Source organism: Delphinapterus leucas, chromosome 17 (genome assembly GCF_059928025.1).
Source record: "Delphinapterus leucas isolate spDelLeu-1000000601 "Yukka" chromosome 17, BTC_Dleu_Yukka2, whole genome shotgun sequence".
Taxonomy (NCBI): domain Eukaryota; kingdom Metazoa; phylum Chordata; class Mammalia; order Artiodactyla; family Monodontidae; genus Delphinapterus; species Delphinapterus leucas.
The window spans coordinates 56,969,299-56,982,134 of NC_143145.1; the positions used below are offsets into that span (position 1 = coordinate 56,969,299).

General features: G+C 34.8%; 1 protein-coding gene across 4 annotated transcripts in view; it reads left to right on the forward strand.

The window, feature by feature from the left end:
• Positions 1 to 12,152, forward strand: part of RMDN1 (regulator of microtubule dynamics 1) — a 36,657-nt gene extending 24,505 nt beyond the window's left edge. For 3 of the 4 annotated variants that reach the window (XM_022554989.3, XM_022554986.3, XM_089899002.1), the window contains 6 exons: positions 2,252 to 2,341; positions 6,155 to 6,210; positions 7,570 to 7,657; positions 9,111 to 9,141; positions 11,458 to 11,591; positions 12,028 to 12,152. In XM_022554989.3, coding sequence (XP_022410697.1) covers positions 2,252 to 2,341; positions 6,155 to 6,210; positions 7,570 to 7,657; positions 9,111 to 9,141; positions 11,458 to 11,591; positions 12,028 to 12,078 — 450 coding nt within the window. In that variant the 3' untranslated portion in view covers positions 12,079 to 12,152. The remainder of the gene's footprint in view (positions 1 to 2,251; positions 2,342 to 6,154; positions 6,211 to 7,569; positions 7,658 to 9,110; positions 9,142 to 11,457; positions 11,592 to 12,027) is intronic. The other variant, XM_022554988.3, reaches the window with a different exon arrangement.
• The last annotated feature ends 684 nt before the right edge of the window (positions 12,153 to 12,836 follow it).

The following is a 12,836-nucleotide window of genomic DNA, read 5'->3' on the forward strand; positions in this document are numbered from 1 at the left end:
GATCCCGCGTTCCCTGCATCGGCAGGTGGACCCTCAACCACTGCGCCACCAGGGAAGCCCTGTATGGGTTTATTTTTGAGCTCTCAGTTCTATTCCATTGGTCAGTGTGTATCCTTTTGCTAGTACCACAATGTCTTGATTACTATTGCTTGGTAGTAAGTTTTGAAACAAGGAAGTGTGAGTCCTCCAACTTGTTCTTCTTTTGTTTTGACTTTCTTTGACTATTCTCAGTCCCTTGAATTTCCGTATGAACTTTAGGATCAGCCTGTAAAGTTCTGCAAAGATGCCAGTTGGATTTTTCAAAGGGATTTCATTGAATTTGTAGATCAATTTGGGGACTATCACCATCTTAACGATATCTTCCAATCCATGAACTTATGCATTCTTTCTCTTTGTTTAGGTCTTTTTCTTTCATCAGTGTTTTGTAATTTTTCAGTGTCAAGTAACTGTCAAAGAGGATCTTCAAGGTAGCAGGAAAGAAGGCTTTTAGGCAGGACTAGAGTAGCATTTAATTTGGAGGGCTCTTTTGTTGTTGTTGTTTTCCCTACAACTGATATTCCTAGATCTTTGTGAGCTCTTGATTTCCAAACCTTTTGGGTTTTCTCAGCCTTGGATAGTCTCTTCATATGCAAGCGATGATCTTTACTCAGCTGAAAAGGGTGACCCTCTGCAGTTCTTCATCTGGAGTTCTAGCTCCGGTCAGCTGTTTCTTCTACAGTATTCTGCTCTGTGAACTCCAGACACCTGGGCTTCCCCAGACTCCCAGTTCCATCTCTTCAAAGCAGAAACACTGCTTGGCCTATTTTGCCTCCCTGGGCTTCAACCTAGAAATTTCTCCAGGGCAGCCATAGGGCTCATCTCATTTGTTTCTCATCTGTGAGATGTCACTGTTGCCTGATGTGTATAATATCTTGAGAGTCTTTATTTCTTATATTTTGTCTGCTTATTTTAGCCTTTCAGGCAAGAAGGTAGGTATAGTATCTATTACCCCTTCTTGGCTAGATTATCTGTTATAAAAGAAAAGTTTTCTTTAAAAATAATGTAAACTTATTACAGAAAATAGACATTTTGGAAATGGAAAAAAAGTACCAATATGGAAATAAAAGTCACCCATGATCACAGCTCCTACCATCAGCTCTTGCTAGTATGATCATTAATTAACAGTCCTATGTAGTAACTAAATGCCAATCTGAGCAGAATGTTTAGGAATCATCCATAAGTTTGTGTTTGTTTTGATATAGATGATAGTTAAATGCATAAGAGAAGGTGATTTTATCTAGAGCCCTGATAAGTGGGAAGAGATCAGAGCACCAAATTTGAAACCCTGTATGACACCTCTAGTCATCTGAATTTGGGCAGCTGGGTGACTGTCAGTGGAGATTAAATGAGCATAGTCAGTGTGGGTTTTAAATTATACTCTTTTATTTTCAATAAAAATATCAAGATACAAAAGATTTTGGTGGAGAATAGATTTAAACAGAAGTTTAAGTATTAAAGTTTTTATGGTTATAATTATTAAAATTTCACAGATATAAGCACAAACAAAAAGAAATGGTGCGTGTTTATAAGAAACCATTGTATCTCACAGAACCCAAAGGCAAGATGCATTTAGTCTTCAGGAGAAACTGGCTCAATTGCTCTGAGGCTTCATTGTCTTTCCTCTTTGCTGTTATCTGCAAATCTTTTTTTACTTTAGTTTTTTTCTCATCCTCAGTTTTGTGACTTTCCACAGCATCTGGGTTTATGAAGCTTGGATATTTTGGTTTTGGTTCTTAGGGAAGAAACTCAGATTATCTCAGTTTGGGTCTGTATCCAGCTATGGGTATGGGGACAAGGTCACAATTGACAAATGTGGCTGTTATTACTATAACAATGCAGGTGTGGGAGAAGAAGCAGCTCCAATAAAATAGGATAAGAAAATAAAATGATAATTATTAAATCGCACATTTCTCTAAATTTATATTCATACCATAAATATGAATTGTTATCTCCCCATTGTGTTGGTAACGTTCTTAGAGATTCACTACCCTCTGCCTTGTATTATAGTTCTCTAAAAACATGTCCAAGTTCCTTGAGAGCCATGTCTACTTTTTCTTGTATATTCCAGTATATTTAATACAGTTTTTGTCCTCTGCTTTTTGTTAAATGACGACTGAGGAATAAATATCAATAGTTATTCAGTTTTACCTTGTATCGAATGGAATACTATTGAGTATTATTATTCTTACTCCCTTTTTTCTTCTATTTTTAGTGGTATGCAATCTGTATTAGCGATGTTGGAGATTATGAAGGAATCAGGGCTAAAATTGCAAATGCCTACAAGATCAAGGAGCATTTTGAGGTACTGATGAACTTTAAAAGTCATTAGTTTTCTGAATTGATTTCTGTTTCACTTATCTCTTGCTGTATAGCAAACCACCTAAAACTTAGTGGCCTAAAACAATGACTGTTTATTTCTCACAGTTCTGTGGATTAACTGTGCACAGTGGTGCTTCTGTTCTGCTTGTTGTGGCTGAGGTCATTTAGAGGGCTACATTCACCTGGACCCTCAGCTGGGACGGCAATGTAGAAGATGCACTCTCATCTACAACAGTTTCTCTCTACTTTTCTTCTCATCATTTAGTAGTGTAGCCCAGGCTTCTTTATAGCATGGTAGCTGGCTTCCAAGAGTGAGCATTCCAAGGGAAAATTTCCATTGTGCAAACTTTTATCACGCATGTTTGCATCACGCTTGGTAATAACCTGTCGACCTAAACAAGTAATGTGGCCAAGACTAGAGAATGTGGGAGAGGCTTATACAAAGTCCTGAGTGCCAGGAGGTGTAGTCTCATCTAACAATCTAATATAATTGACATACCACTCCCAAAGGTAATAGTAGTGTATACGATTATGATCTCTGTGTGTGTTTTAATATTTACCCCAAAGTTAATTTACTTATTTATAGTAAGCTCTTCCTTAGGTGCCAGAAATTCTCCAGGAGTTTGTATATTTCATGATGTGCATACACACTATTCCATTGTCCAAAAACAAACAACAAAAAAACTGCAGCGTATTTGTCTTTCTTTTCCTTTCTTTCTTTTTCTTTTCTTTCTCTCTCTCTCTCTCTCTCTCTCTCTCTCTCTCTCTTTCTCTCTCTCTCTCTCTCTCTCTCTCTCTCTCTCTTTCATTTTTGGCTGGGTTGGGTCTTTGTTGCCATGCACAGGGTTTCTCTAGTTGCAGCGAGTGGGGGCTACTCTTTGTTGCGGTGTGTGGGCTTCTTATTGTGGTAGCTTCTCTTTGTTGTGGAGCACGGGCTGTAGGTACGCAGGCTTCAGTAGTTGTGGCACATGGGCTCAGTAGTTGTGGCTAGCGGGCTCTAGAGCGCAGGCTCAGTAGTTGTGGCGCATGGGCTTAGTTGCTCTGCGGCATGTGGGATCTTCCTGGACCGGGGCTCGAACCCGTGTCCCCTGCATTGGCATTTGGATTCTTAACCATTGTACCACCAGGGAAGTCCCTGTCTTTTGATATTATAGACCATTTCAAAAACACACAGGAAGAGAAAGTGATGAAAACAAACATTTATCATTATAGTCTCAATTCCTAGTTAATGTAATGACTAGTGGAAAAGAACATTGGACTAGGAGTCAGGAGAGCTAGCTTCTTATTTGGGCATCAGTAGTGTATATATATACACAAACACACAAACACACATATACGTATATATTGATACACATACATATATATTTCAATTTAATAATATACATTTTTCACGTTTTAAGACCTTTGAAATCAGATTGCATTATATATAATCAGTGGTATCTTACAATTGGCAGTGCTTTATTCTTAGTGGTATATAAAATAATGATGTGTCATAACGTTTATGGTATCTTAGATTCAGTGAAATATAGTAATTTACTTAATGTCATTAGATAAATCATTTAAATTACTTGTATCTTGGGATGTAGAAATACCTGACAGATAACTTCCAATGTGAATAATGAAATGCTGCAGAAAATATATTAATGTATACTTTAAAGAAACAGAGAAGGCTATAGATTATTTAAAAATAACTAATGTTTTTCATAAGTTTTCAAATGAGTATGTGTTATTTAAAAATGACAGTGTTAAGTATTTACATGCCAAAAGATCATTTATACTACTTCTATTCAGATTCCATTATTACATCTAAAGTCATAAGGAATTATTATCTTTGCATTGTTTTTGAAGATGTTTAAACTAATGGCAGAAAGAATTACAAAAGGTTTGCTTGAGAGTAGCCCCTCTCAATCCATCCCAAAAGAAAATTAAACTGTAATGCCCCAAGGCATCGATTGTATATGATGAATTAACTTCTCTTCCTTGCATCAAAATGGACTAGCTCTGTACCATTCTTGGTAGAATGGAAAATGTAGTTACTCATATAATTTTTTGTAGGGCTCAATTTTCTAGTGGAACGCTGATTGGGAAAGGTTGCTTTGAATATAAGTTGTATATACTTTAAAATATATTTTGCCATGTAAATCATATCTATTTATAGAAAAGTAAAAATTAGGTCAGTGCTGATTCTTACCCATATTGTTGATAACAGGATTTCTGCTAAGTCATACTTGATTATTTTAGCTATTATCTCTTCCGTTACTAACATTATGATCAGTGGTGGTAATAAAGAGTCTGAAACTTATGAAAGGTAAAAATGATGATGATCCTGATGATAGAAAATATTACTGTGTTAAGCACCTCCTGTTACTTGTTCATTTAATTTTCACCACAACCCTATAAGGTAGGTGTACTGCTTTCTTGATCCTATGCAAGAGCAAACTCAGGCATGGAAAGAATATAGAACTTGCCAAGGTCAAAAAGTAAGAAGTCATTGAGCTGTGATTTAAACCTTGGTGGTCTGGCTTCAGAACCACTCTGGTAACCAGTACAGATATTTGAAAATGTGTATCTCACACATTATCAACTGAAAGTGAAAATATGTGTCTATAGAAAAGCATAAGCTAGGGAGTCCTAATTTTTTTAAAACTTTATCATTAGTAGGATTAACATTAATCTATGAGATTTCCTGAGTGGTTTTCAACAAAATAATGTAAAAGGAGGAGTCATTTCTTTAAAGTTATTCTGTAGTTTATGCTTTACATTAGTTCACATAGGACTTTCACATAGTAAATAGAAATTAGGGAGACTTTATCAATATATTTTATATTATACATAATTAAATTCTGTGAACAAGTAGTATTTTTCCTTTGTTAAGTGTAGATGGGGAAGTTAAACAAAATTTGCACATAGGAAGAGACTTTCTAAAATTATTTTGTATTTTGTTCTTTTAACAAAGAATACTTTTACTCAATAGTGATACAGGATTTGCCAAAAAGGAAATTTCTTATTTATTTTTCCTTTAATCTAGAAGAAATATTGAGAGCTATAGATTTATTAGTTTTCAAAATTAGATTTGTTTACAGATTTTGTATTTTCTTCATCTTGATAAATCCTATCATTTTCTGAATCTTTTATTTTTAAAAAATTTTATTTTATTATTTTTGGCTGTGCTGGGTCTTTGTTGCTGCACACGGGCTTTCTCTAGTTGTGGTGAACGGGGTGCTACTCTTCGTTGCAGTGCACGGGCCTCTCATTGCGGTGGCTTCTCTTGTTGCAGAGCATGGGCTCTAGGCACGTGGGCTCAGTAGTTGTTATGCATGGGCTCAGTAGTTGTGGCACATGGGCTTAATTGCTCCGGCGGCATGTGGGATCTTCCCGGACCAGGGATCGAACCTGTGTCGCCTGCATTGGCAGGCAGAATCTTAACCACTGGACCACCAGGGAAGTCCCTCTGAATCTTATAAAATAGTAACCTTAGTATAAGGCATTGATAGTGTACTGAAATAAAATTTAATTAAAAAATTAGGAGGGATGCAAGAGGGAGGGGTTAGGGGGATATATGTATACATATATCTGATTGACTTTGTTATACAACAGAAACTAACACAACACTGTAAAGCAATTATACTCCAATAAAGGTGTTAAAAAAAATTAGGAAAAAAGTTGCTGTTGATTATCAGAAAAATTGAAATGCAGAGTTGCAATTGTTTTTAATCATGGTTTCTTCAGCAAACATAGTAAAGTACTTATTGGTGTTTAGGAAACAAATATGATTCATTTTCTCATTTCTTGTTAGAAAGCAATTGAACTCAACCCTAAAGATGCTACTGCAATTCACCTTATGGGTATTTGGTAAGAAAATTTCTTTAAATAAATATTTCAGTGGTTTTTAGTATGATCTTATTTTGTAGTATGTGTACATATCTTGTTTGGTAGTATATAAAAAAGCAAAATATAAAATGTTTAAAAATATTATTTGGCAGTCAAGAGTGTTTAATCCATTATATTAACTAGCAGTTGTACTGGTTATTTAGTGTTTAGTATTTAGAAAATAACTAAATTTGATTGTGATCTTGTTAAACATTGTTATTCAGATCATTTAGAAATGTACTAAGACTAAAAAGGCATTGAAACTTTTCATTAGACCTTTAAATTCCTTTTTTTGGGCAAGACTATTCTTATTTACCATACTAAATGGAATTGGATTAATCTAACTATAGTAATACACTAGGATGCCCTAAGAGGGTCTTGGTATCTTCAAGGTGTGTCAAATACAGTCTGATTCATCTGAGGTATAATATAATCTGACTTTGAGTATCTTTCCATTTTTATGTAAGCTTTGTTCAGAGCACATCATTATTTTGCTGGTATGAGTGTAAACCAATGTTTTAAATGCTTACTGTTTTGAGAGTCTTTCTTGAGACAGGTTTGCCACTGTTTTCTTTGGGTGTAGTCTACAGAGCTGAGTATTTATTGTCTTCTATGAGGGGGTAACAGTGCAAAGTCCCATATCAAACTCTTTTAAAAGAGAAGTAAATATCCTTCAGGATAAAGGACACATTTAACTAAGAAAACACTTACTGAGAATTAATGACAGTTGAGGGACAGTCAGTAATTAAGATGCTGGCAAGCAAACATGAATGAAATAGTTTCATCCTCAAGGAGTTCAGACCTTAATCAAAGATCCAACACTTTTTTTCCTACTTACTTCAGAAAATTGTCAAGAGCTTTGGATGTTAAATATTTGCCACACCCTTTCAAATATGTAGACTTTAAATTGTTGGTTGCCATTGTTATTTAGGTATATCATGTTTAGTTTTGTTATTTTTTTTTAACTTCTCTGAGTTAATTTTTATGTAAAAAAATAGGGGTAACGATTCTATTTCATTTAGTTATTGTAAGGAGTAGATGAGAGAATCACTTAGCTCAGCACTTGGCACAAAGTGAGCACTCAAAATGTGAATGATGTACTGTATTATCATTACTGTTATAAATATTACTTACTGTTTATACTGTCACAGTATACACTGTAATTGATGGATCAACATAAATCAGTCCCTAGATAATTCAGTATAAATATTAACCTACTGGATATTATGGAAAGTACAGACTGTTTAAACGTATAATAGAAGATTCCTTTTATATCTGTTAAGATGCTTAGTTCTCTTTAAGAACTAATTTGAATGTACGTGTCATTTTATTTCCCCATAGGTGTTACACATTTGCTGAAATGCCTTGGTATCAAAGAAGAATTGCTGAAATGCTGTTTGCAACTCCTCCTAGTTCCACCTATGAGGAGGTAGTGTGATGTCCTTTGTTAAGTTAGCACTGATTTCTTAACTGCTCTGTCACTCTACAGTGTCCACATCTGGAGTTCTGATCAGTGAGGGACTTGAGCAGGTTTCTAATGATCCAGTGCAACTATCTTATCAGAAAGGCTTATTAATAATTATTATCTGTGACTGGTGAGTGTTTTTTTTTCCATTTTAGGTGAGTGGCTGATAATTCTGGTATATTGTCAGCTAAAATAACACATGGCTAAAATCTACCTTCATTTTCTGCTTGAAATCTATACCACATAAAAATCATAAAATAGAACAAGAAATACAGCATTTGCTTCTTAGCATGTTTTAGGTACACATTCCATAAGATAAGAGTCATTTACCTGGACATTAAAGCATGTGTTTGTATTGATAAATGAAGAGTAATTATAACTTTTTTTCACAGCAGGTTTGAAAGGCTCATGGTCTCTCATACTTCTAAGGCCTTTTGCTTCTCCTGTTAAAATTTGAAAGGGATTTCTGGGCAAATATTTTGGGTTTACTCATCACAAAATTTTCAGAGTAAGGAAGCAGACAGTTGAAAAAGTTGTTCCAATACTTGTATCATAATGTTTTCTGTGAAGCTATAGCACAGAATTTGATGCAAAGAATATTTAGTTGTATAGTTAGAACAGAGTTGGGAAATATTTATTATTAAAAAGAATGTGCATTCTAAGAAAAAAAGACACGATCAACAGGGAGTTTCAGACTGACCTTAAAATTTTATACAGGAATTTCAGTAATAAAGGACTTAAAAAAATTCATTGGCACGACTTACGTATCACTGAATAAACTCAGCTTTTGATTTTATCTAGTTTTTATTGGTAGTCTCTGTTACGATTTAAGAAGAGAAAGTCAAAGTATCTGAGTTGCACATGATAATGTTCTTTCCTCTCTGCATGTGATGCCAGTTTGGTATGAGTTCTAAGTAGTAGTCAAGTTATTACTAGAAATGGTCCACATAATTGTAATCTGTATTCTGATGATTTAATCGTGTTATGGTCAATTTTGCTGTATTAACCTCTCACTGTTGATGAGTTGACCATTATTATTATTTTTTAGCATCTTTATTGGAGTATAATTGCTTTACAATGGTATGTTAGTTTCTCCTTTATAACAAAGTGAATCAGCTATACATATACATATGTCCCTGTATCTCCTCCCTGTTGCATCTCCCTCCCACCCTCCCTATCCCACCCCTCTAGGTGGTCACAAAGCACCGAGCTGATCTCCCTGTGTTATATGGCTGCTTCCCATTAACTGTCTATTTTACATTTGGGACCATTATTTTAAGATTTTTTTTAAGATGTTTTAATTTACTTCCTGTCTTATATTTAATATAGGAATAGATCTTTTGAGAAAATGCTTTTTTTTAAATTGACTCTGTTTTAATACTTTTCATTAAGTTTGGGTTTTTTGTCTTTTTAACAGGCCTTAGGCTACTTTCACAGGGCAGAGCAAGGTAACAAATTTTTTATTTCACATACTAATATACTTAAAATTGTATGAATGCTTCACATATAATAGGAATTTTTTAAACAGAAATAAGTTATTTGTTCTGATATACTTCATAAACTTCTTTTTGAGCTAGACATTATCAAATAATTTTTAAAGTCCTTATTTAGTAAAGATCATCTGAGTAAGAAATAGACTGCTACTGAATTTAGAGCTGTAATTCTGGAATGGTCCTTCATTTGATGTAATTCGACCTTCCTTTTTGAGAGGAGGCTTTGACAGATTAACTGTTTATTTAAGATCACACAGCTAATCAGAGGCATTTATTTATTTTCATTTAAAGTTTTTATTTTTTTAATTGGAGTATAATTGACATATAACATTGTATTAGCTTCATGTGTGCAACATAGTGATTTGATATTTGTATACCTTGCGAAACGATCACAACACCAAATTTAGTTAACGCCCGTCACCTTACATATAGTTACAGAAAAATACTTTTTTAAGACGGACTCTCTCAGCAAATTTCAGATGGCACTGAAATGAGAACTCTCTGGTTGTAAAACAGGCCAGTTTTTGTTCTATTGTAGATACTGTCTTTTGTGACAAAGAGTTTCCTGCACTCTTACTTTGAAGAAATAGCCAGCCTAGAGAACATCAGCCTATCCTAAGATTATCCTTCCTAATATTAATAGGAGAAACTAGAGAAGTAAGGGACATAAGCCTTTGTTACCAAGTACACCCCCCCAAAAAAAACATTGCAAATATATTCCTATAAAACTTAATCAGAAGAAAATTAAAGACAATTTATTAAATTTTAGAGCCTACTCATATGGACTTGTTCAAATGTTTTCATGATAGCAAAGCACTTTTTAAAATGCATTTCTTCTAAAGAAAGAATTTTGTCTGAATTTTAACTCTATCTGTAATACATTAATTCTGATTTACTGTTACTACCTTCCATTGATATCCTCTCAAGATGGTAGTTGTACTATCATGGATATGATCTGGGAATGCAGTTTCCTCAGAGACTTAGAAGTGTAATTGCAAAGTTAAAATAGGGCCTTAGAGGTTTAAGGATTCGGGTTGTTGAAAAAAACATGGTCATACTCTTGTGGAACTAAAATAATCCTTGGTAATTCCAGTCATCCTCCAGGTTTTACCTTCAAGGTCACTTCCTCTAGGGGGGGCCCTTTCCTTATTATGGCCTATGTCTGGTTTAGAAGCTCCTCCTATGCTTTTAGTACCTTTTACTTCCTCCATCATGGCCCTTATCACTCCATAGTATGAATATTTGTTTACATGTCTAAAACTAAATTCAGGGAAGATGGGGACTCTGTCTTCTTGCTCACAATTGAATCCTCATTGCTTAGCACATAATGCTTGGCAAATTTGCTGAATAAGTAGATGAATGAATGAAGGAATGAATTTACTTAACTCCAAGGAAACTTTAAGCACATCAACATGGTATCTCACAAATATGTTCACATTAAAGAAATAAAACAATTTTGGGTTAAGGGTCCCAGGTTGACAGGAGGAAACTGTATAAAGAATTAATGAAGTTAGTGAGACAGTCCCATGCTTTCATTCATAGGCTTTTTGTTCACATTTTTTCTTCAGCCAAGAATCCTGCTAAAATTCTATTCAGCCTCCACGTTAGCCCAGGTGTAACCTCTTAGTTAGTTGCTTTTTCTTTGGTTTCTCATAGCACTTTAAAATTTGTACACCTATCAAAGCATTCCTTTTATTCCTTTATTACATTTAGTTGTGCTCATGCTTGTCTTTCCTTTTCATTATAAATTCCAAAAGAGCAGACACTTTGTTTATCTATGCTTAAACACAGCCCACATTCAGTAAAGGTTGACCAAATGTGTGTGTGTATACACACATACACATATCATCATCATTTCATTTACTCATTCAGCAAATGTATATTGAGTACAGTTCTAGGCACTGTTCTAGGCACTTAGGATGCAGGGAGCAAAAGAGATGATAAAAAGAAACCCCTTGTCCTTCTGGAGCTTATATTCTATCAGGACCCTGTTTTCCATCTATTAAATAGAGTACCAATTTTATAAAATTGCTGTGAAAATGAGAAATGTGTGTAATATAGTGCCTGGCACATAGTAGACACTCAATAAATGGTAATTATAAAATTTTTTGAGATATTAATAGTTGAACAAAAGAGAATTCTAATTAGCCTAATCATTTATTGACCACACAAGTATATTATTGGAATTCAGATGAAAAAAATTAAGCCTTTAAAAATAAGAGCAATACTATTTCATATGAGATAAATTTAAACTGTTTTTCTTATGTACAGTGGATCCAAACTTCTACAGCAAAAACTTGCTCCTTCTAGGAAAGACATATTTGAAGCTACACAACAAAAAGCTTGCTGCTTTCTGGCTAACAAAAGCCAAGGACTATGCAGCGCACACAGAGGAGGATAAACAGGTAAAACATCTCCAATAAAGTAAGGCAGATAGGTTTCCACTGAGGCACATTAAGTAAAGGTGAATCAAGAACTTCTTTAAAAACGTAATTGTCCAAATGCGTATTGTTAAATAACAGTGTTTATTTCAAATGTGTATAGCAAATATTTAGTTACTATCAACAAACATGTATGAATTACTTGCTGCAATATAGAATTATTCCTGTTTGACATATATATAGCAGATAGAAAAAGATTTCTAAAACATAAAAGGCAAGGGACATGTACTAATGTGGACGAGTTCTCTAAGAGTCTCATCTCTTGAGTTCTCTAAGAAATTTTATTCTTACAGTGTGCTATCCTGGTTTTTTGGAAATTCTTAGAAACTACTTTATAAACTTGTTTCACAAGTTGATCTCTGTGCTGTACTGTTTTATAATATGTATTCTTCCATTTTAGATACAGACAGAAGCTGCTCAGTTGCTTACAGGTTTCAGTGACAAGAACTGAGAATTTTTCAGTGAAATATCTAAGAAGCAGTGCCTTTTCATCAAATTATAAAGATAATAAATACATTAACCATACTGTTCTATGGCTGTTTTCTCAGTTCTTTTAATGTCGTGACCATTTAACAAATTAAGTATACAAAATTCTAGACTTCTTCACAAATAACAAGGCAAAAGAAATAATTGCTACAAGAGTGATAGAGAGATATCCATGGCTTAGAGGCTGAGATTATTGTGCACCTGAGACACCAGCAATACGAAGGGTATGAATTGGATCACATCAGGATGGGAGATCAAGAAAAGAAAGCTCGGGCTTCCCTGGTGGCGCAGTGGTTGGGAGTCCGCCTGCCGATGCAGGGGACACGGGTTCGTGTCCCCGTCTGGGAAGATCCCACATGCCGCGGAGCGGCTGGGCTCGTGAGCCATGGCCAATGAGCCTGCGCGTCCGCAGCCTGTGCTCTGCAACGGGAGAGGCCACAACAGTGAGAGGTCTGCTTACCACAAAAAAAAAAAAAGAAAGAAAAAAGAAAAAAAGAAAGCTCTGTGGAAGAGGTGACATAGGGGAGTGCATTTTCTAGTTGGATTGATTCAAAGCTGAGATCTTGCAGAGAAGGTACAGTGAATGTTAGGAGGTTAGGATGATGAGAGTTCTTGGTATAAAGTAGTTAAATGATATATCTTGGAGCCAACCTGCATAAGGAAATAAGTCATGAGAGGACTGAAAATGGAGTGGTTTCTTTTTTAAAATGTGAGGTAGTCTTA